General features: G+C 40.5%; 2 protein-coding genes and 1 non-coding gene across 9 annotated transcripts in view; 1 reads left to right on the top strand and 2 right to left on the bottom strand.

Annotated features, from left to right (window-relative positions):
* LOC139578934 (SLAM family member 5-like) overlaps positions 1–25,252 on the top strand; it is a 209,514-nt gene that overhangs the window by 45,872 nt on the left and 138,390 nt on the right. The window lies entirely within an intron of this gene.
* The window catches only part of LOC139578937 (SLAM family member 9-like), a 57,861-nt gene continuing 36,151 nt past the window's right edge, over positions 3,543–25,252 (bottom strand). For 3 of the 5 annotated variants that reach the window (XM_071407086.1, XM_071407087.1, XM_071407088.1), the window contains 4 exons: positions 10,891–11,211; positions 10,225–10,503; positions 9,969–10,082; positions 3,543–9,351 (listed from right to left, as the gene is read on the bottom strand). In XM_071407086.1, coding sequence (XP_071263187.1) covers positions 9,314–9,351; positions 9,969–10,082; positions 10,225–10,503; positions 10,891–11,211 — 752 coding nt within the window. In that variant the 3' untranslated portion in view covers positions 3,543–9,313. The remainder of the gene's footprint in view (positions 9,352–9,968; positions 10,083–10,224; positions 10,504–10,890; positions 11,212–25,252) is intronic. The other 2 variants (XM_071407090.1, XM_071407089.1) reach the window with 2 other exon arrangements.
* trnae-uuc (transfer RNA glutamic acid (anticodon UUC)) lies at positions 24,980–25,056 on the bottom strand. The gene has a single exon. It is a non-coding gene; the product is annotated as a tRNA-Glu (tRNA).

Genomic DNA, 25,252 nt, shown 5'->3' with positions numbered 1-25,252 from the left:
GACACAAACAACTGGATTCGTTATCTCTATTCGTTATCTCAACTGGATTCGTTATCTGCCTCCAGCCCACTTACCGATATCTGAACAAGAGAGCCTCATCGAAATTGCAACAAGCGGTTCTGTGAACATTGAATTTAATCAGAAGCCACTGCCAGATTTCTGGATTGGGCTGCGCTCAGAGTATTCTACCTTGTCAAATCTCGCTGTTAAGACACTGATGCCCTTTGCAACCACATACCTATGTGAGAGTGGATTCTTGGCCCTCACTAGCATGAAAACTAAATACAGGCACAGACTGTGTGTGGAAAATGATTTAAGACTGAGACTCTCTCCAATACAACCCAACATTGCAGAATTATGTGCATCCTTTCAAGCACACCCTTCTCAGTTATTCACAATTTTATATGTAAGATGGCTAAATAAAGAGCAAAATTATTGATTATTATTGTATGTTCCCTGGTCCTATAAGAGCTCTTTGTCACTTCCCACAAGGCGGGTTGTGACAAACTCACTCATTCTTATGTTTAATAAATGTATCGTGTAGTGTGTGTGTGGCAGACTTACAATGATGGCAATAAACAACATTTGCGAGTGCGCTGACCCTGGTGCTAGAGGGGGTACGCAGCTGGAGGTTGAATGTTTGAAGGGGTACGGGGCTATAAAAAGTTTGGTAACCACTGTAGTAGGGTATTGTGTATGCTATGCTTTTATGATAATTAAAATATGATTTGAGTGCCAACATTTTGGTCCACCTACATTTGATTAAATGTTATACCTCTGAAAAGGGAGAAATATGATAAATGATTCACACTGACACGTAGCATCAACGGCGTATTACATTGTTAGAACTGTAATGTTTGCATTTTGATCGCGTTTTAATGTAAACCTATTGGGAAGATAGGCCATGTGGCGATGTACAGATTGAAATATATCTTCATTTTTTAAGTGGCCTGCTGGAGGTCATTTTGCAGGGCTCTGGCAGTGCTCCTCCTGCTCAAAGGCGGAGGTAGCGGTCCTGCTGCTGGGTTGTTGCCCTCCTACGGCCTCCTCCACGTCTCCTGATGTACTGGCCTGTCTCCTGGTAGCGCCTCCATGCTCTGGACACAACGCTGACAGACACAGCAAACCTTCTTGCCACAGCTCGCATTGATGTGCCATCCTGGATGAGCTGCACTACCTGAGCCACTTGTGTGGGTTGTAGACTCCGTCTCATGCTACCACTAGAGTGAGAGCACCGCCAGCATTCAAAAGTGACCAAAACATCAGCCAGGAAGCATAGGAACTGAGAAGTGGTCTGTGGTTACCACCTGCAGAATCACTCCTTTATTGGGGGTGTCTTGCTAATTGCCTATAATTTCCACCTTTTGTCTATTCCATTTGCACAACAGCATGTGAAATTTATTGTCAATCAGTGTTGCTTCCTAAGTGGACAGTTTGATTTCACAGAAGTGTGATTGACTTGGAGTTACATTGTGTTGTTTAAGTGTTCCCTTTATTTTTTTTGAGTAGTGTATATCATTGAGTTAATGAAGCCGCATACAAACATAGTCTCTTTTGTTTTCTTGAGTAAGGCTGCTCCAAAATTCAGGTGTTTCAGCCTAGGTCAGTGCTTTCTGTGGTGTTGGGGCAAGCCAGAAGAAAATAGGAGCATTGGCTCAGTGTTCTGTCACTCATGGGGACACTACACACCACCAAGTCTAAGTCCTTAGTAAGGGTAGACATCAAACATTTAAGCCTTTTGGGTCCTGCCATAGAGTTACATTATAAGTGCCCTTCCAAGAAGGCGTAAGGTCATTGGCCACAGATAAAATGACATCAAATCACGTTATATGTACAGCAGCTTTGATTGGACTGATCATGTCAACATCTTACTTTCAAAATCTTAGCTAGCGGACATCATGAATCAAGACCACAATCTACTGGCAAATCCTTTTTAATCCTGAAGAGAAATTAATTTCTTGATCGAAATTAGGGCTTGCCTCTTATCCGCTTGTCGTCCACTTGTACAAACTATGGCATATCTCAATTGTCAGTAGAATCTCCACTGAGTGTCTGTCATGTAGAGGCCAGATGGTAGAGTGAAAGATGAGTGGCTGAGGAACAGGTCATGTGCTTTATTAAATAGATCATGGGCAGACAAGTGAGATGGGTGAAAATGCTGCAGTTAGTTTCATGACAAGTGTTGTAAAGACTGCAATTTTGGGGCTCTTAAGTGGAAAAAACAGACTAATGTTGTAGCTTAAGTATTTAAAATATACTGTACTTTGTGACAGGTGTGCTGATAGCTTAGATATCTACTATCTGAGTATGTCAAGCCCAGCATTCAGCCCAGTCTGAAACTCGGCAGGTGAAAGAGATTGTGGGAAAGTCTTTCTTTTTTCCAGAGCAGGTGCTGGAGGTGGGCAGTTACATTTATGAAGGGCAATATTGCACAGGTATCAACCTTGATAAGAGATTAGAAAACCACCTACAGTGGGACAGTGTTACAGGATACTTAACTGTGTCAGACATTCGGATAGAAGATTCTGGGGTTTATACTGTGGAGAATACAGATGGAGAGAGGAGATGTAAATTTGAACGTGTGTGTTTTGAATATAACAATTTATCGATGGTGATGTTGTCAGACTATCGCAAAGTTTTTTTTACATGTCAGAAAATTATTTGCACAGTATCGTCATTCAATCAATCAATATTAAGATGAAATGTTTACATTTTAGTATAGGACAACTGTTCTGTCAACTCTCCTATATTAGGCCTACAGAATCTCTCCCAAGCTCAGTGCTTTCTGTGGTGTTGGGGCAAGCCAGAAGAAAATAGGAGCATTGGCTCAGTGTTCTGTCACTCATGGGGACACTACGCTCCACCAAGTCTGTTCCCTGAGTTCCTTGATTATATTAATAAATTCTTCACAACGTATAGGCTCAACTTAATTTGGTTTTCACTTTGTTCACGCAATAATACATATATGCTGGTTTCTGGTGAAAAAGTTCAACACCCAGACACCTCTGCACTAGGAGGGGTTGTCAGTGTGGGCTGCAGAGACATCTGTTTTAGGGGGAGCCATAGACAGTTCTTCACACTGACCATAATGCTAAAGATCAGGAATCAAAGTTAAAATGTAAAAGGTACTCACTCCCTTGTCCATGCTGCTGCAGACTGAAAAAGTGTATGGCTAATCTGTGTTTTATACAGGAATGTTACGAATTTCCTGTAACAAAAGAGTCACAACATTGCAAAATCGGAACTGTGGAAAAAAACACAGAATGATAAATGAGGCACTCATGTTCTGACCAAATGTGATTCAAATTATATTTGGCATGGCATAATTTAAAATACATGTTTTTATATAAAATGGAACAATGCATGAGCACAGTCCAAATGTAAAAGCATAGAAAGGTTTGAGAACATTTTGCTGACACATGATTTAAGTTACACTTACAATATACAGTGCACTGGCTCAGACAAAATGGTGTAGTATGTACAGTATACTGAAATATATAAACATTCAACCACTAGATGAGAAAAATACATTACAAGAAAAACTGTTTCCTTGAAAGCAATGCTTGAAATGTAATATGATTAGTCATCATTTTCAAATTAGAAATGTACAGCTGCCTGGCATTAAAAGTAACAGGTCAGAATGGCCCAAATACACTTAAACTCAATAAATCAAGAAACACAAACAATTAGTGGTCTCTCCTAGACCCCAGAAGTAGGCTACATTTGGCATTTTATTAGGATGTTGCAAAAGCAGCAGCTACTCTTCCTGGGGTCCACACATAACATGAGAACAGCTCAAGGACAGAACTAAAACAAAAAAAGGGCACACAGCCTACATATCAATACCTACACAAATCATCTAGGTCAAACATTAAAACCAGAATCTGGAGAAATGATGCCGATCTCAATCTCTTGAACGTAACTATAGCTGCAAAGACTGACAGTTCTCACAGGTATATTGTTACAATACATTTTTGGTTTACAAAAACTCAAATGAAAAAAAATATAAACAATGGAGTAAACTTAAATCATATTGTGGGTTGTGATAAGGTAAGTATATTTTGCAAGTATACAGTTGAAGTCGGAAGTTTACATACACTTGGAGTCATTAAAACTCATTTTTCAACCACTCCAAATATCTTGTTAACAAACTATAGTTTTGTCAAGTCCGTTAGGTCATCTACTTAGTGCATGACACAAGTCATTTTTCCAACAATTGTTTACAGACAGATTTCACTGCATCACAATTCCAGTGGGTCATAGGTTTACATACACTAAGTTGACTGCCTTTAAACAGCTTGGAAAATTCCAGAAAATGATGTCATGGCTTTAGAAGCTTCTGATAGGCTAATTGACATCATTTGAGTCAATTGGAGGTGTACCTGTGGATGTATTTCATGGCCTACCTTCAAACTCAATGCCTATTTTGATTGACATCATGGAAAAATCAAAAGAAAAATCAGCCAAAACCAAATTAATAATTTGTAGACCAGAAGTCTGGTTCATCCTTGGGAGCAATTTCCAAACGCCTGAAGGTACCACGTTCATCTGTACAAACAATAGTACGCAAGTATTAATCTTGTCAATAGGGGGGCGCTGTTTTCACTTAGGAAAAAATCGTGCCCAATTTAAACGGCCTCGTACTCTATTCTAGATCATACAATATGCATATTATTATGACTATTGGATAGAAAACACTCACGTTTCTAAAACTGTTTGAATTATATCTGTGAGTAAAACAGAACTCATTTTGCAGCAAACTTCCATACAGGAAGTGAAAAATCAGAAAACGAGGCTCTGTTTCAGGGCCTGGATATTCAATTGCCTTATATTTATCGATATGCATGCACTTCATACGCCTTCCACTAGATGTCAACAGGCAGTGGAAGCTGGAATGGGGTGTCTAGCTTGATCTGAGATCGAACAAGAGCTTTTGGAGTGACAGGTCAGCCATTTTGTCAGTTTTCCAAGGCGCGCGATTGACCTCGACATTGCCTTCTGAAAAGCGTTCGGTTTACACGGCGATTATCTCCGGCTCTGATTTTATTTGACAATAACATCATAAAGTAGGTTTTTTCAACCGAGTTTTATCAGTTTATTCAACGTTCATTGGGACTTTTGGAGTTTTCCGTTCTTTGCGCCAAGAGAGGATGGGAATGTTAGTAACCTTGGCTAGCATTGTGGCGTGAATTCGACAGAAGAAATGGACATTCTAAAACCAAACAACGATTTATTCTGGACCAAGGACTCCTAGTACAACATTCTGATGGAAGCTCAGCAAAAGTAAGAAAACATTTTATGTTATTTCGTATTTCTGTGTAAAATATTGACTCCTATTCTCCGCTGTGTTGGTGAGTGCTGTCTCACAATATGTTATGGTAAAGTTATTTTTAAAAATCTAACACAGCGGTTGCATTAAGAACCAGTGTATCTTTCATTTGCCATACAACAAGTATTTTTATGTAAATTTTATGATGAGTTTTGGTCAGATTAGGTGAGTGTCCAATATCTCCGGACATTCTGGGAAAATGTTGCAACATATTCACAATGTATAACCACGATTGCAGCGCTAAATATGCACATTTTCGAACAAAACATAAGTGTATTGTATAACATGATGTTATAAGACTGTCATCTGATGAAGTTGTCCAAAGTTTAGTGATTAATTTTATATCTATTGCCGGTTTTTGCGAAAGCTACAATTGCGGTGAATAAATGCGTTTGTGTGTTTGGCTATTGTGGTAAGCTAATATAATTCTACATTATGTTTTCGCTGTAAAACTTTTTTTTTTTAAATCGGAAACGATGGCTGGATTCAAAAGATGTTTATCTTTCATTTGCTGTATTGGACTTGTGATTTCATGAAAATTATATTATATGATATCCCTGTCCCGTTAGGCTAGGCTATGCTAGTCAGCTTTTTTGATGAGGAGGATCCCGGATCCGGGATGGGTATCACTGAAAGGTGGGACCACGCAGCCATCATACCGCTCAGAATGGAGACACATTCTGTCTCCTAGAGATTAACGTACATTCGTGCGAAATGTGCAAATCAATCCCAGAACAGCAAAGGACCTTGTGAAAATGCTTAAGGAAACAGGTAAAAAAGTATCTATATCCACAGTAAAACAAGTCCTATATCAACATAACCTGAAAGGTCGCTCAGCAAGGAAAAAGCCACTGCTCCAAAACCGCCATAAAAAAAACAGACTATGGTTTGCAACTGCACACGGGTACAAAGATCGTACTTTTTGGAGAAATGTCCTCTGGTCTGATGAAATAAAAATAGAACTGTTTGTCCATAATGACCATCACTATGTTTGGAAGAAAAAGGAGGAGGCTTGCAAGCCGAAGAACACCAACTGTGAAGCACGGGGGTGGCAGAATCATGTTGTGGGGGTGCTTTGCTGCAGGAGGGACTGGTGCACTTAAAAAAAAAGAAGAGATGGCATCATGAGGATTGCATATCTGGATATATTGAAGCAACACCTCAAGACATCAGTCAGGAAGTTAAAGCTTGGTCGCAAATATGTCTTCCAAATGGACAATGACCCCAAGCATACTTCGAAAGTTGTGGAAAATAGCTTAAGGACAACGAAGTCAAGGAATTGGAGTGGCCATCAAAGCCCTGACCTTAATCCTATAGAAAATGTGGCTGAGCTGAAAAAGCGGCTGAGCTGAAAAAGCGTGTGCGAGCAAGGAGGCCTACAAAACCTGACTCAGTTACACCAAATTCACCCAACTTATTGTGGGAAGCTTGTGGAAGGCTACCCCAAACATTTGACCCAAATTTAAATTGTTTAAGGCAATGCTACCAAATATAGTAATTGAGTGTATGTAAACTTCTGACCCACTGGTAATGTGATGAAAGAAATAAAAGCTGAAATAAATTATTCTCTATTATTCTGACATTTCACAATGTTAGGGCTAGTGTCGTTTTTTCAGAATTTCCGCCTGACTGACATGCTGAAACTAAAACTGCCTGTTACTCAGGCCCAGAAGCCAGGATATGCATATAATTGGTAGCATTGAGTTTCTAAAAATGTTAAAATAATGTCTGAGACTAACACAATTGTTATGGCAGGCAAAAATCCAAATCTTTTTTTTTTTTGGTCTTAGGCTCTTATAATGGAAAGCTATGGGTCCTATGTAATTACAGTTCCCAGATTACAGTTCCCACGGCTTCTACTAGATGTCAGTCTTTGTTCAAGGTTTCAGTATGTGTAGAGACCACAGAAACAATAGTCTTTTTGGCATGCGAAGAAGATGCGCGAATACAAATTATACTATCCTATTGAACATACTACTTTCCGTATGAAATATTAGTTTATTTTCATTTTATGGTACCTGAGGATTTAATAGAAATGTCTTTTGAGTTGTTTGGACGAAGTTTAGCGGTAGCTTTTTGGATTCCTTTGTCTGCATGTTGAACAAGTGGATAACTCAAATCAATGGCACCAACTAAACTGACTTTTTGGGATATAAAGAAGGATTTTATCTAACAAAATGACCATTCATGTTGTAGCTGGGACTCTTGGGATTGCAAACAGAGGAAGATTTTCAAAAGTGATTTATTTAAAAATCGCCATGTGTGTTTTTGTGAAGCCTGTGCTGGTTAAAAAACATGTTGATGGGGGGCACCATCCTCAGACAATCGCATGGTATACTGTCGCTGTAAAGCCTATTGTAAATCGGACAACGCAGTTACATTTACAAAAATGTTGGCTTTTAAATTATATAACATACAAGTATGTTCATGAATGTTTAATATTGCGATTTCTTTGAATTGCGCGCCCTCCAATTTCACCGGATGTTGTCGACTAGCCTTTAGTTTTAAAATAAAGTGGTGATCCTAACTGACCTAAGACAATACATTTTTACTAGGCTTAAATGTCAGGAAATGTGATAAACTGACTTGAAATGTATTTGACTACGGTGTATGTAAACTTACAACTTCAACTGTATATATGGGGGGGGGGGATTGACGACCATTTAACATTAGGAAATATCAAAGATTGTATAACTTTAAATGAAATGTATAGGTAAGTCTGCCTTAATATATTGAAGGTCAGTTAAAAATCTCAGTAACGACTCTTTATCAGTTTGAATATGTCATAAGCTTATTTTATAATAGTGAAATGTGAATTATATTATCTTAATATTCAGTCTCGGTAACTACTATGAAAATGAAAGCCTCCAGTGCAACAACTCACTATGGTATCAGTAGATTTGTTTTTTTCAGTTATATACTGTATGTTGGCTAACGTAGGTGGAGCACAAAATGCTCTAGATGGTGTCCGCAGGAGTGTGCAGTATTGAGTGATTGTAACCCTCCAAAAACACTGGGCCAATTCTGCACCTCCCCATGGGTCTCGACAGAGACTGGACTCGAACAAGGATCTCTAGTGGCAAAGCCTTAGACTACTGCCCCACTGATTGTATTCTTAAGAGATTAGCTACATACTGTGTAGATAAAGACAAGCAATAAATGGTCCATCATAATAAACTACACAGTTGATTATATACATTCAAACTGCATGAACACACTTGTCAAAGCAAGATCTGAACTACACTTAATCACGCATTTTGTGAAAAGCAATACGCGCAAAATGTCACCAAAGATCATTTTCTGAGTCAAAATGCAAATCAAGATCGACCACTCAAAAATGTTTCAATAGAATCTACATGGTGAAAATATAAACTTGTGGACTTTGTTTCCAACGTAGCCTAACAGCCTTTATGTACACCGCTGCTATCCACTGGCAAGCTAAACAATGACCAGCTATAAAAAGATACAGGGGAGGCACCTACATGTTAAACAGAACAGACAATACTGAAAAGAAGCTTTGGCCCAGCAATAGCATAGCAAATACACTAGTGAATTTTATTAAGAGGTTCCATTTGTTTTAACCTATACATTGGGACAATGGGCACTTGAAAAAAGGGGTCATCCTACTAATAACCCTAGGCATAGCTATTGAATTTGTCTGTATCAGTTAATCTCATCGAGCCCCCAATTCAACAAAAGACTGTGAGAATGACCAACACAGGAAGTTTGAAATGATAGCGCAATGGTTAAATGGGAATTTTCTCCAATAACAACTGTGACTCCATTAGGTTTCCTAAACTAATATTTACTATAATTCTGTCTCAACGTCCACTTTAGGATGTAACGCCTTCTCTTGGATGTGAATTATCATGTCACCCTCTCATTAACTTCCTGTTCTCTCTCTCCTTCATGCAGTGTCAACATCCTCCCTGGCAGCCATGCGATGTAACTGGAGTGTATCATAAACTGTCAGGTTAGGGTTGTCTAAGTGACTCCAGTCCTTGTATACCTCTTCACTCCTCCTAGACAGGGAGAGGGAGGGAGGAAAGGATTGAGAGGGACAAGGAAAGGAGGGGGGTGTAGGAAAGCAACAAGAAAAAAGTTAAAATGATAATGTTACGTTATTAGATACTTTGTACCAGAGGAAGGAAACAAGACAGGTCTGATGCTCTCTTGTCTATTCTCATTGTTCTGCAGTAAGTAACTCAGTCAACACATCTAGAACCATTCCTAAATCTAGTGGGAGGAACCATGAAGCCAAGCTTAAAAGTCCACTGACTTGGCAAATACTGTAAAAGACACGGGAAGATCAAAGGCATTGCTATACAGAACAAAAATATAAATGCAACAACTTCAAAGATTTTACTGAATTACAGTTCATTAAAGGACAGTCAATTTAAATAAATTCATTACACTCTTATCTATGGATTTCACATGACTGGGCAAGGGCGCAGCAATTGGTGGGCCAGAGAGGGCATAGGTCCACCCACGCGGGAGCCAGGCCCAGACAATCAGAATGAATTTTTCCCCACAAAATGGCTTTTTTACCGACAGAAAAAGACCCCCCAGAAAAAGGTTGTGCACAAGATGTTTTGACTTTGACAAGGAGAATGACCTCACCCCATTAAAAGATTAATACCTGCATGTGAGTGTCCGTTTCTCCTCTTAAGATATATTGCAAGTCCAACAAGTCCTGAGGCAACCAGAACACACATTACAGCAATAAGAGAACCTTGAGTCCTCTCATCACCATCTAATGTAAAAAGACAGAAAACAATATTTTAATTAAAACATTGTATTTCATAAAATGAGCTCTACCATACTTATTGTTTCATATAGAAGTTGGTATTGTCTTGATATCTGCAATGTAACATTGCTACTGTACATGTGTTTACCTGCCACCTTGGAGGGATCACTCTCTATACAGGAATGTGGAACAGCAGCACTCTCCTTGCTGACTGGGTTGGCAGCCTCACATCTGTAAGACTCTCTGTTCTGTTCATCCACCTTGAGAGGTAGAGAGAGGGTGATGTTGAGGTCAGGGCTGCTGGTCTGGTTGAGTTTCTCCCCTCCTCTGTACCAGGACAGGGTCACCTCTCTCCCGTTCTCCACAGAACACACCACGCTACAGGAGATGTTGTCATGGACCGTCACCTGAGGTTTGGACAGAACATCTGGAAGGCAAAATGAAATATGAATTAGTGAAATGGAATTTCTTTAAAGTGGCAAAGAGCAGTTACATCATTTTTTGGACTTATAAATTAATGATATGGAATCATTGAGTCTTGATGAATACAACTTAACGCCACATCAACTTGATTTACCTCAGTGTTTGTAAACAAACAAATTGAAAACAAAATCTATATGATCTCATAACATGGTTAAAACTATACTTGTTATATGGCTGATCAGGCCTTGCATCGATAGCTCTATGAATTTGGGAGTGGTTACATTTCTCCAGCCCCTCAGCTTTTTACTGAACCAATAAAGTGACCGCTTTAGTATTGTTTCTACTGCTGATTGCAGCTTTAATGATTTTGTAATTTACAGCACACACTTACAGTACACAGTCAGCTGAAATGTATGTGTCATCTTCTCTTCAGCATCTGCATTCTCCACAGTGTAAACCCCAGAATCATCTATTTGTAGGTCTGACAAAGTGAAGACTCCAGTATCATTGTTCCAGTGAAGGCGGTTTTTATATCTCTTCTCAAGGTTTGTATTACTTTGTTTACCAGGGTACACCTGTGCAATATTGCCAAGGTCTCCATAAAGTAAATTGCCAGATGTCAACACCCTCTCTGGAAAAGAGAGAAAAGTTCCCACGATGCCTTTCACCTGCCGAGTCTCTGGCTGTTCTGAATGCTGGGCTGAGCAGAGTACTGTGGAGAGAAAGAGACACCCAACATCAAAGCATTGACTTAAATATCATAGTTCGCTAACATACTGTAGCAACTTAGTGTCTCGATTGCTTGAGAAAGTCCAAACAGAAGTCACTTTTCCTAAAGAAAATGTACATGCAGCCCCAAGCTGAAACACGTTTGTAACGTAGACACAGGGAGTCCGGAAGCAAGTGCCGTTAGTTTAACAAAGCACATGGAACAATACAAAAAGAGAAGCTTAAAAATATGGAAACATGAACAATATTGCCTGGTGAGTGATGACAATGGAGGGCTATATACGGGGGAAGTAGTCAGGGAGGTGATGAAGTCCAGGTGTGCCTAATGAGGCGCAGGTGTGCGTAATGAGTTGCCAGGACCGGTGATTAGTATTCCAGCGCTGGAGTAGACAGGACAACGCTGGCCAAAATGTAAATTTGCAATAATGCATTAAGACCAGCGGAAGTATTAGCATGTAAATCTTGGTGGGGCAAAAAATGTGATGCATGCCAGCAAAGACACTACCGTACACAACACATTAATGGCAACAAGTGGTGCCCACAAACTATTAGGGCCTACATAAAGCTGTCCCAACAGCAGAGCTCTCTTTTCAGCACCATGGATTGAATCTTTACCATTGTTACACCTGGCTCTCAGCGAAACAATTCAGCCTGGTTTACTGCCTTTTTTTTTTAAACATATGTGGTTTCTATTGACAATTGAGATGTACAAACTACGACATAAGGGAACGATAATGGATAACAGGCATTCCATAATTTCAATAGACAAAGAGAGAGCGACAACGGACTTTGTCAATATAACTGTTTAGCACTTTTGAAATGTACAGCAACAATTCCTAACAATGGGCTGCTCTCACAGTATTTTCCCTGTACACCAAGTAGGAACTGTAGGATAAATAAAGGGGCATATAAAGACAATGAAACATCCTACAATATTAGATTGACATCTCAAAAACAGGTTACAGGCTACATGTGTAGCACCACCGGGTCAGAACAGTAACCTTAAGCAAAATTAAGAGGTGAAAATAGACCAAATTATTAGGGTGAAGCACATGGGCTACTAACACCTTACTACACTTAGTATTACTTTATGTATACTCTAGCCATCTCCCTTGCATATTACAATTTATGCAGCAGCATACAAGACATTTTTTGACTCCTTTGCTTGTGCTCACTGAAACATGAATGTGGCACGGTGGTTTCGTCATCAGTCTGGCATTCTCTGGATTTATGGTGGGAACTCAGGAAAAACAAATAACCAGCCACTCCATTGAATAGCAGGCTAATGTTACCGGTTGCTTTGCACTGCACCACTGATTCCTTCCAAACGACTCATTGTATAAGGGCACAGGGTGAAACCGATGCAGACACGGGAGGCAGATGGTTCGAGTCTGATATTTACTATAATCCAAGGGGCAGGCCAGAGAATGGTCACGGACAGGCAAAATATCATAACGAGGTACAGAGTGGCAGGCAGGCTCAGAGTCATGGCAGGCAGGCAGGCTCAGAGTCAAGGGTCAAAACCGGGAGGACTAGCAAAAGAGCGATAAGAAAAAAAGCAGGCGCAAAGAAAAACACACTGGTTGAAAGACAAACTGGCAACAGACAAACAGGGAACATCGGAATAAATACCCAGGGACTAATGGGGAAAATGGGTGACACCTTGAGGTGGTAGGAGACAATCACAAAAACAGGTGAACCAGATCAGGGCGTGACACATTGTTGAATTTCCAAGTTGTTGTGTAATCTTTATGTCCAATGGCCGATGAGCACCGATACATTTTATCTATAATTTATCTTCATTATTTCTCTTCATATGACAATATTTAAAAAGAATTTACCAGTAGATTTTCTACTTGATTTATGATTATGACTGCTAGCTAAGATTTTGAAAGTAAGATGTTGACATGATCAGTCAATTCCAAGCTACTGTAGATATAACTTGATTTGACGTCATTTTATCTGTGACCAATGACCTTGAGCCTTCTGGAAGGGCACTTCTAATCTAAGTCTATGGCAGGACCCAAATGGCTCACATTCTTGATGTCTACGCTTACTAAAGGCGGGTGACGTAGTGTCCCCATGAGTGACAGAACACTGAGCCAATCGCGGTGCAATTCTGAGCCAATCATGGTCAAATGCTCCTATTTTCTGCTGGCCTGCCCCACCACCAAAGAAAGCACTGAACTAGGCTGAAACACATGCATTTTGGAGATGCCTATTTGTACGTGGCTTTATTAACTCAAATATATACATTTTTTACACTGATGTGACACGTATTAATACAAAAATAATATGCAAAACAGGCAAGCCCCCCCCAAATTAAAAAAAAAATTATAATAATTTTAAAGAAAATCGGTAAATATCTTTATATTTTTTGGGGCAAAAAATATGGGGCTCCCGAATGACGGGTCGCTACTGATTGAGACTCAAAACACGAACTACTTGAAATCAACAACCTCAACATCAAAACGTATTACTTATCTAATGAAAAGTTCACTCACTCGTTACACAATGGCGCAATAAATACTAACTACAACTATCAATATACCCTAACGTGGTTAACCCTTTTTTATATTTCTGTGCCATTTGTTGATACTATAATTATACTATGCACCATAAAAGACAACTAAACACATAACAGCATGGGCTGTAGTCTTTTTTCCTAAAATAATTTGACCAAAAATGACCAAAGCAGAAAGAATGTCACTCAAGAATATGAATATCCAGACTCAAATACTTTATTTTACTTTTTTCCATGTTGTCCTTTACAAATTCAATGATGCTGTACATTATATACAGAGAATAAAAATAAAATAAACCAAGCAAACAAATCGCTGCAAAAACAAAGACATTTTAAAAAAGCAACATAAATAGAGTATATACCACATTCATCTCCATTCGTTCTTGTCGATCAGGCCACATGTTTTCATCAACATCACCCTGGATGTTTTCCATTGCAATGCAGAGAAGAAAAAAATATCCTTGTATCCTTATACCTCTCCTCTTCCTCTTACTTGGTCCATTCTTGCAAACAGCAATTCAGAGGTGAGTGACCTCTTTAACACATGAATAAGGACTGATTGCTGATTGAACAATTGTGCAAAGAAGCTTTGCACGCGTGTAGACGAGGTTCACATTATTTGGAGTCATTTGTATCAGCTGTGACCAAATGTTTTAATTTTGTTTGACCTGATTTACTCAACTGAATTTTGCCCTTTTTTGTTGAGATTTGTGTTTACTGTTTTGCAAAAAAATTGCTTAGCATTTTCATTTGGTGAGAAAGCCTTTACAGTTTTGCAAAGAATAATAGAGGGCTTTATAAACAAAAAGAGAGCAGTGTATTGACCTACAAGACTTAGGAGAGGGTCAGCCTTCTTTCTGATATGGAATGCAATGATTTTTAATGAACCCGTCACCCGTAATAAAGCGAAGTGTGCTATTCTAAACTGCATCTAATGGTTTCAGTGTAGTGGTAGTTGCATTCATATAAACGGTGTCACCGTAGTCTAGTACTCGCAGGAAAGTTGACTGAATTATCTGCTTTCTGCTGTTCAAGGAGAGGCATGATCTATTACAAAAAAGAAGCCCATTTTTTTTCTCAACTTCTTAACTAACTCATCCATATGCTTTTTAAAATATAACATGTTGGCAATACAGATGCCCAGATATTTAAGAAAATCCAGAAAATCACATTGTAGGATTTTTTATGAATTTATTTGCAAATTATGGTGGGAAATAAGTATTTGGTCAATAACAAAAGTTTACCTAAATACTTTGTTATATACCCTTTGTTGGAAATGACAGAGGTCAAACGTTTTCTGTAGGTCTTCACAAGGTTTTCACACACTGTTGCTGGTATTTTCGCCCATTCCTCCATCCAGATCTCCTCTAGAGCAGTGATGCTTTGGGGCTGTTGCTGGGCAACATGGACTTTCAACTCCCTCCAAAGATTTTCTATGGGGTTGAGATCTGGCTAGGCCACTCCAGGACCTTGAAATGCTTCTTACGAAGCCACTCCTTCGTTGCCCGGGCGGTGTGTTTGGGATCATTGTCATGCTGAAAGACCCAGCCACGTTTCATCTTCAATGCCCTTGCTGATGGAAGGAGGTTTTCACTCAAAATCTCACGATACTTGGCCCCGTTCATTCTTTCCTTTACACGGATCAGTCGTCCTGGTCCCTTTGCAGAAAAACAGCCCCAAAGCATGATGTTTCCACCCCCATGCTTCACAGTAGGTATGGTGTTCTTTGGATGCAACTCAGCATTCTTTGTCTTCCAAACACGACGAGTTGAGTTTTTACCAAAAAGTTATATTTTGGTTTCATCTGACCATATGACATTCTCCCAATCTTCTTCTGGATCATCCAAATGCTCTCTAGCATTTGTGGCCTGGACATGTACTGGCTTAAACAGGGGGACACGTCTGGCACTGCAGGATTTGAGTCCCTGGCGGCGTAGTGTGTTACTGATGGTAGGCTTTGTTACTTTGGTCCCAGCTCTCTGCAGGTCATTCACTAGGTCCCCCCGTGTGGTTCTGGGATTTTTGCTCACCGTTCTTGTGATCATTTTGACCCCACAGGGTGAGATCTTGCGTGGAGCCCCAGATCGAGGGAGATTATCAGTGGTCTTGTATGTCTTCCATTTCCTAATAATTGCTCCCACAGTTGATTTCTTCAAACCAAGCTGCTTACCTATTGCAGATTCAGTCTTCCCAGCCTGGTACAGGTCTACAATTTTGTTTCTGGTGTCCTTTGACAGCTCTTTGGTCTTGGCCATAGTGGAGTTTGGATTGTGACTGTTTGAGGTTGTGGACATGTGTCTTTTATACTGATAACAAGTTCAAACAGGTGCCATTAATACAGGTAACGAGTGGAGGACAGAGGAGCCTCTAAAATAAGAAGTTACAGGTCTGTGAGAGCCAGAAATCTTGCTTGTTTGTAGGTGACCAAATACTTATTTTCCACCATAATTTGCAAATAAATTCATAAAAAATCCTACAATGTGATTTTCTGGATTTTTTTTCTCATTTTGTCTGTCATGGTTGAAGTTACAGGCCTCTCTCATCTTTTTAAGTGGGAGAACTTGCACAATTGGTGGCTGACTAAATACGTTTTTGCCCCACTGTATATCATAAGATACATTTTTAGGTGAATTGGAAAACATCATGAACTTGGTTTTAAATTCATAAAGTGTTCATTTCTGTTCAACAAAGGCAAATTGCAGCTCTGAAAAAGTATGGTTAACAGTGGGGGCAATAGCTTACACAAAAGTGTCATCTGCTAAATTACATTTTTTTGCAGATAGACCAATATTATTTACATAAACAGTAAAAATGACAGAATCTAAAATCAACCCGTGGGACACCTTTCGTAATATCAAGGAAACACGATTTAACAATATCAGACAACACTATGTCCTATCTGTCAGGTAGATTATAAACCAGAGCAGCAGGAAAATGTATGGTGAGACAGCATGCACAAGTAGTTTTCAATCTGGTGTGGCGGCGCCGCCACATCGATTGCGTCTATACATACAGTTGAAGTCGGAAGTTTACATACACCTTAGCCAAATACATTTAATCTCAGTTTTTCACAATTCCTGACATTTAATCCTAGTAAGAATTCCCTGTCTTAGGTCAGTTAGGATCACCACTATATTTTAAGAATGTGAAATGTCAGAATAATAGTTGAGATAATTATTTATTTCAGCTTTTATTTCTTTCATCACATTCCCAGTGAGTCAGAAGTTATTATACACTCATGTAGTATTTGGTAGCATTGCCTTTATATTGTTTAACTTGGGTCAAATGTTTGGGGTAGCCGTCCACAAGCTTCCCACAATAAGTTGGGTGAATTTTGGCCCATTCCTCCTGACAGAGCTAGTGTAACTGAATTAGGTTTGTAGGCCTCCTTGCTCGCACATGTTTTTTCAGTTCTGCCCACAAATGTTCTATAGGTTTGAGGTCAGAGCTTTGTGATGGCCACTCCAATACCTTGACTTCGTTGTCCTTAAGCTATTTTGCAACAACTTTGGAAGTATGCTTGGGGTCATTGTCCATTTGGAAGACCCATTTGTGACCAAGCTTTAACTTCCTGACTGATGTCTTGAGATGTTGCTTCATTATTTCCACATAATTATCCTTCCTTATGATGCAATTTATTTTGTGAAGTGCACCAGTCCCTCCTGCAGCAAAGCACCCCCACAACATGATACTGCCACCCCCGTGGTTCACGGTTGGGATGGTGTTCTCTGGCTTGCAATACTCCCCTTTTTCCTCCAAACATAATGATGGTCATTATGGCCAAACAGTTCTATTTTTGTTTCATCAGACCAGAGGACATTTCTCCCAAAAGTACGATATTTGTCCCCCATGTGCAATTGCAAACCGTAGTCTGGCTTTTTTATGGCGGTATTGGAGCAGTGGCTTCTTCCTTGCTGAGCAGCCTTTCAGGTCATGTCGATATACGACTCGTTTTACTGTGGATATAGATACTTTTGTACCTGTTTCCTCCAGCATCTTCACAAGGTCCTTTGCTGGTTTTCTGTGATTGATTTGCACTTTTCGCACCAAAGTATCTCTAGGAGACAGAATGTGTCTCCTTCCTGAATGGTATAATGGCTGCGTGGTCCCATGTTGTTTATACTTGCATACTATTGTTTGTACAGAAAAACGTGGTACCGTCAGGCGTTTGGAAATTGCTTCCATGGATGAACCAGACTTGTGGAGGTCTACAATTTGTTTCCTGAGGTCTTGGCTGATTTCATTTGATTTTCCCATGATGTCAAGCAAAGAGGCACTGAGTTTGAAGGTAGGCCTTGAAATACATCCACAGGTACACCTCCAATTGACTCAAATTATGTCAATTAGCCTATCAGAAGCTTCTAAAGCCATGACATAATTTTCTGGAATTTTCCAAGCTGTTTAAAGGCACAGTCAACTTAGTGTATGTAAACTTCTGACCCACTGGAATTGTGATACGGTGAGTTAAAAGTGAAATAATCTGTCCATAAACAATTGTTGAAAAAATTACTTGTGTCATGCACAAAGTAAATGTCCTAACCAACTTGCCAAAACTATAGTTTGTTAACAAGAAATTTGTGGAGTGGTTGAATAGTGAGTTTTAATGACTCCAACCTAAGTGTATGTAAACTTCTGACTTTAACTGTATATTCATTAGTTTATGTCATACAAAAACGTAGAAAAAGCAGGTTTTTCTTAATTGACAAGTCCCCCATCTTCAGCCAACATCACTCTGTTTCGTCAAGTGAATAGAACCCTTTGCTTGGGATTTTACACGTTAACCCCAACACTCACTGTGACAAGTGGATTCATTTGTCTGTCACAATGCTCTCCTAGGCAGGGGTGACCCATCATTCAGGGCAGGTGGGGCAGAGCCCCATATTTTAAGCAAAAAATATATATATACATATATATTTTTTTTTAACTGGGGGGGGCTTGCCTGTTTTGCATGTTATTTTGGCATTAATACGTGTCATATCAGTTTGCAAACAATGTAAAAAAAATATATATATATCATTAAGTTAATAAAGCTGCATACGAACAGGCAGCTCCGAAATGCAGGTGTTTCAGCCTACGGAGGAACACACTCCTCTACTAAACTAACTTGCGGGAAAAACAGTCCCGTGAAAATAAACCTGCTTAACAGGGAAAACCACAACCCAAGCCAACAACAGGAACACAAACAATCCCACACAAAACCTAGCGGGTAGGGCGAGATTAAATACCCCACTGATTAGCCTAAACTAGACACAGGTGAACACAAGACAGACAAAACCAAACGAAAAATAAAATGGATCGGTGGCAGCTAGTAGGTCGGCGACAACGACCTCCGAGCGCCGCCCGAACAGGGAGAGGAGCCATCTTTGGTGGAAGTCGTGACAGAGACTAGAAATTCTCAATGAAGAGAAAACTATTGTTTCACTATTTATATCAATGCTGCTATTGTTTTAAATTTCGTATAGCAGCTTGTGTTTCTTAACCAGGCAAAGAGAGCCATCTGTGCGATGTATAGCCTATAATCGGAGTGGAGCCTGTCTGCCCACATTAACAGCTTGCTCACCTGCAGCTCACCAGCTGATGTAGGCTGAGGCGTGTCTTTCCCACTGCTGAACAGAACTGCACTGCGCAGTCACGGAAAAGCTTTCAATCTTTCCAAAAACGATTGTCCAGTCCATTTAGTAGTGAGAGTTTAGTCGCAGAGATAATTTAGTTAAGTCTCGTTTTAGTAACTGAAATGAAACATATTTCAGCCTATAGTATTTTCTGGGTCTATTTAGCCAGTTAGGCTATAGTCTCATCAATTGCCACTGAAGAATAGGTGTTTGGGGAATATTTAAGTCACTATTTTTGTTGGCGAAATTAACACTGATCCAAACAATTTACCACATAATTTAAACCCAGTGACAATGCAGAGATGGTGCTATGCCTTGGTCTGAAGCCTGACCTATGCACATTTAGAATAGATTTTGAAGCTAGCGAAGACCTAAGTTGACAGTCGAAAAACACAAACTATGTGAGGCTATAGGACCGTGTTTAACAATCAGTGGTGTAAAAATACTACTTAAGTAGTTTTTTGGGGTATGTGTAGTTTTCTTTACTATTTATAATTTTGACATCTTTTATTTTTACTTCACTACATTCCTAAAGAAAATAAATGTACATTTTACTCAATACATTTTGCCTGACACCCAAAACTACTTTTGAATTTTGAAAGCTTTGCAGGACAGAAAATGGTTAAATTCACACACTTATCAAGAGAACATCCCTGGTCAACCCTACTGCCTCTGATCTGGCTGACTCTCTAAACACAAATGCTTTGTTTGTAAATTATGTCTGAGTGTTGGTGTGGCCCTGGCTATCCATAAATTTAAAAAACAAGAAAATTGTGCCTTCTGGTTTGCTTAATATATGGAATTTTTTTATATTCATACTTTCACTTTTGATAGTATATTTTAGCAATTACATTTACTTTTGATACTCTAGTAGTATTTTACTGGGTGATTCACTTGAGTCATTTTCTATTAAGGTATGACAATTTGCTACTTTTTCCACCACTGTTAACAATAAACATCACAAAAATACATGTTCCCGCATTATAACTGCCAGAACCTACAGTTATCAGAATTAGGTAAGACCCAGATGCAGACCCTGTCGAAGTAACAATGTTTATTACAGCAACAGGGGCAAAGGTACAGGACGGCAGGCAGGCTCAGGTCAGGCAGAAGTCGGTAATCCAGAGATCGGGCAAAGATACAGGTCAGCAGGCTGGGTCAGTGGCAGGTACAGTGGTCAGGCAGGCGGACACAAACACGGGACAGGCGAGGGTCAAAACCAGGAGAGTGCGAAAAAGAGCGACTGGGAAAACAGGAGCTGAGAAGACAAATGCTGGTTAACTTCACAAACAAGACAAACTGGCAACAGACAAACAGAGAACACAGGTATAAATTCACAGGGGATAATGGGGAAGATGGGAGACACCTGGAGGGGGGGAGACAATCACAAAGACAGGTGAAACAGATCAGGGTGTGACAACAGTAGGCCTATAACAAAATAGAGAAACACATTAATCTTAGTCAAAATTGACCATGTCAAAAGAGAACAAAAGCTCTTTGCATGCATGACTTGTTGCACCAACCTATACCTTCAGATCTGGCCGCAATATCTTTTATACTGGCTAAAGCCAGCTGCATGATTTTAAATAGTTTATATAGTTAGGGACAGATAGAATATGTATATAAACTCACAAAAAAATAAACGTCCTCTGACTGTCAACTGCATGTATTTTTTTCAGCAAACTTAACATGTGTAAATATTTGTGTGAACATAAGATTCAACAACTGAGACATAAACTGAACAAGTTCCACAGACATGTGTCACGATCGTCTTGCGGAGAGAGAGAGGACCAAGGCGCAGCGTGTGCAAAATACATTCTCTTTTATTTAGAGAAGGAAAAAACAAGAAACGAATACTGAAAACAAACTAAACAAAAACAACAAACGACCGTGAAGCTAACGACGTAAGTGCATAACACAAGCAACAAACGTACAACATAGACAATTACCCACAAAACCCAAATGCCTATGGCTGCCTTAAATATGGCTCTCAATCAGAGACAATGAACCACAGCTGCCTCTAATTGAGAACCAATCTAGGCAGCCATAGACATACAAACACCTAGACAAGAGACTGACCCATAAACGTACAAAACCCCTAGACAAACCAAAACACATACATTCCCCATGTCACACCCTGACCTAACTAAAATAATAAAGAAAACAAAGAATACTAAGGCCAGGGCGTGACAACATGTGACTAGCATAAATGGAATAATGTGTCCCTGAACAAAGGGGGGTGAAAATCAAAAGTAACAGTCAGTATCTGGTGTGGCCACGAGCTGCATTAAGTACTGCAGTGCATCTCCTCTTCATGGACTGCACCAGATTTGCCAGTTCTTGCTGTGAGATGTTACCCCATTCTTCCACCAAGGCACCTGCAAGTTCCCAGACATTTCTGGGGGGGAATGGCCCTAGCCCTCACCCTCCGATCCAACAGGTCCCAGACGTGCTCAATGGGATTGAGATCCGGGCTCTTCGCTGGCAATGGGAGAACACTGACATTCCTGTCTTGCAGGACATCACGCACAGAATGAGCAGTATGGCTGGTGGCATTGTCATGCTGGAGGGTCATGTCAGGATGAGCCTGTAGGACGGGTACCACATGAGGGAGGACGATGTTTTCCCTCTAACGCACAGTGTTAAGATTGCCTGCAATGACAACAAGCTCAGTCTGATGATGCTGTGACACACCGCCCCAGACCATGACGGTCCCTCCACCTCCAAATCGATCCCGCTCCAGAGTACAGGCTTCGGTGTAATGCTCATTCCTTCGATGATAAACGTAAATCCGACCATCACCCCTTGTGAAACAAAACTGCGACTCGTCAGAGAAGAGCACTTTTTGCCAATCCTGTCTGATCGTTTGTGCCCACAGGCGACGTTGTTGCCCGTGATGTCTGGGGAGGACCTGCCTTACAACAGGCCTACAAGCCCTCAGTCCAGCCTCTCTCAGCCTATTGCGGACAGTCTGAGCACTGATGGAGGGATTGTGCGTTCCTGGTGTAACTCGGGCAGTTGTTGTTGCCATCCTGTACCTGTCCCGCAGGTTGTGTTGTTGTTACACGTGATCTGCCACTGCGAGGACGATCAGCTATCCGTCCTGTCTCCCTGTAGCGCTGTCTTAGGCGTCTCACAGTACGGACATTGCAATGTATTGCCCTGGCCACTTCTGCCGTCCTCATGCCTACTTGCCTAAGGCACGTTCACGCAGATGAGCAGGGACCCTGGGCAACTTTCTTTTGGTGTTTTTCAGAGTCAGTAGAAAGGCCTCTTTAGTGTCTTAAGTTTCATAACTGTGACCTTAATTGCCTACCGTCTGTAAGCTGTTAGTGTCTTAACAACTGTTCCACAGGTGCATGTTCATTAATTGTTTATGGTTCATTGAACAAGCATGGGAAACAGGGTTTAAACCCTTTACAATGAAGACACGCCAAAACCCAGACAATGTCTTATGATGGAATGAGTGTTTTACCTGAAACATGACACCAAAGCAACGGCCATTCCACCTTAATACTTTTCATCATATTTCATGTTCAAGTTATCTTTATAGTGTAGGCTACATTCCTTCTTGTTGAGTCTTCATGAATTCATCATTCGGCCAGTCAGTCTGTAACATGCTGACCACACTGCCCGCGTTGCGCACATACATGTTACACATACATATTTTTCAATAATGTCATCCAAACTGCTTGCGTGCATTAATGAGCGGCTGCATAGCCTGGCGCTAAAATATAACTTGGTTCTATTTTTTACGATTGATGCGCTGCAAGTCCCGCCTCTTCCATCTCCTCATAGTTTTTTTAGGAGCATAAACCCACTTGGGTGATTGAAAGCTAAACTGAGGTACACACTCCAGTCCAGTTGGTGGTGGTGGTAATGCATCTTCATTTGCCAACCGCTATATAAAGTCCACAGAAGAAGAAGAAAAAAAAGAAGAAGAAGATATTACTAAAAGTAACTAGGTTCCCCTTTTGTCTGTGGATTAATTGTCAGAGTAAAAAACACACGATTTTGTGTGACTCATAATGGGTTAAAATTCTACAAATATCCAGGAAAAAAAGACATTGTACATTATCCACCCTTTGCCTTGTTAACAGCTTTGCGCACTCTTGGCATTCTCTCAACCAGCTTGACATGGAATACTGTTCCAATAGTCTTGAAGGAGTTCCCACATATGCTGAGCACTTGTTGGCTGCTTTTCCTTCAATCTGAGGTCCAACTCATCCCAAACCATCTCAATTGGGTTGAGGTCGAGTGATTGTGGAAGCCAGGTCATCTGATGCAGCACTCCATCACTTTCCTTCTTGGTCAAATAGCCCTTACACAGCCTGGAAGTGTGTTGGGTCATTGTCCTGTTGGAAAACAAATGATAGTCCCACTAAGAACAAACCAGATGGGATTGCATATCCCTGCAGAATGCTGTGGTAGCCATGCTGGTTAAGTGTGCCTTGTCTTCTAAATAAATCACTGACAGTGTCACCAACAAAGCACACCCACAAAATCACACCTCCTCCTCCATGCTTTACGGTGGGAACCACACATGCAGAGATCATCCGTTCACCTACTCTGCGTCTCACGAAGACGCAGTGAATTCGGACTCATCAGACCAAAAGGACAGATTTCCACCGGTCTAATGTCCATTGCTCGTATTTCTTTGCCCAAGCAAGTCTCTTTTTCATATTGGTGTCCTTTCGTAGTGGTTTCTTGGCAGCAATTTGACAATGAAGGACTGATTCACGCAGTCTCCTCTGAACAGTTGATGTTGATGTGTCTGTTACTTGAACTCTATGAAGAAGTGATTTGGGCTGCAATCGGAGGTGCAGTTAACTCTAATGAACTTATCCTCTGCAGCAGAGGTAACTCTGGGTATTCCTTTCCTGTGTAGGTCCTCATGAGAGCCAGTTTCATCATAGCGGTTGATGGTTTTTGCGACTGCACTACTTGAAATTTTCAGGATTGACTGACCTTCATGTCTTAAAGTAATGATGGGCTGTCGTTTCTCTTTGCTTATTTGAGCTGTTCATGCCATAATACGGACTTGGTCTTTTATCAAATAGGGCTATCAAAGGCGGAGGTAGCGGTCCTGCTGCTGGGTTGTTGCCCTCCTAGGGCCTCCTCCACGTCTCCTGATGTACTGGCCTGTCTCCTGGTAGCGCCTCCATGCTCTGGACACTACGCTGACAGACACAGCAAACCTTCTTGCCACAGCTCGCATTGATGTGCCATCCTGGATGAGCTGCACTACCTGAGCCACTTGTGTGGGTTGTAGACTCCGTCTCATGCTACCACTAGAGTGAAAGCACCGCCAGCATTCAAAAGTGACCAAAACATCAGCCAGGAAGCATAGGAACTGAGAAGTGGTCTGTGGTCACCACCTGCAATTCACTCCTTTATTGGGGGTGTCTTGCTAATTGCCTATAATTTCCACCTTTTGTCTATTCCATTTGCACAACAGCATGTGAAATGTATTGTCAATCAGTGTTGCTTCCTAAGTGGACAGTTTGATTTCACAGAAGTGTGATCGACTTACATTTACATTTACATTTAAGTCATTTAGCAGACGCTCTTATCCAGAGCGACTTACAAATTGGAAAGTTCATACATATTCATCCTGGTCCCCCCGTGGGGAATGAACCCACAACCCTGGCGTTGAAAGCGCCATGCTCTACCAACTGAGCCACACGGGACCACAGAGACTTGGAGTTACATTGTGTTGTTTAAGTGTTCCCTTTATTTTTTTGAGCAGTGTATTTAAGCACCGTTTCGCGCTGCTCTCAAGTCCAGTCCCCATGCTTGGACTTCATAAATAAATGCGATTTTTTTTATATCTGTTTGGGTATTGGTTAGACTACAATTAGGGTGTGGAAATGTTATGCTCTTAGTAC

Source organism: Salvelinus alpinus, chromosome 6 (genome assembly GCF_045679555.1).
Source record: "Salvelinus alpinus chromosome 6, SLU_Salpinus.1, whole genome shotgun sequence".
NCBI lineage: Eukaryota > Metazoa > Chordata > Actinopteri > Salmoniformes > Salmonidae > Salvelinus > Salvelinus alpinus.
The sequence above is the reverse complement of the archived record's forward strand: the minus strand, read 5'-3'. Positions and strand labels throughout refer to the sequence as shown.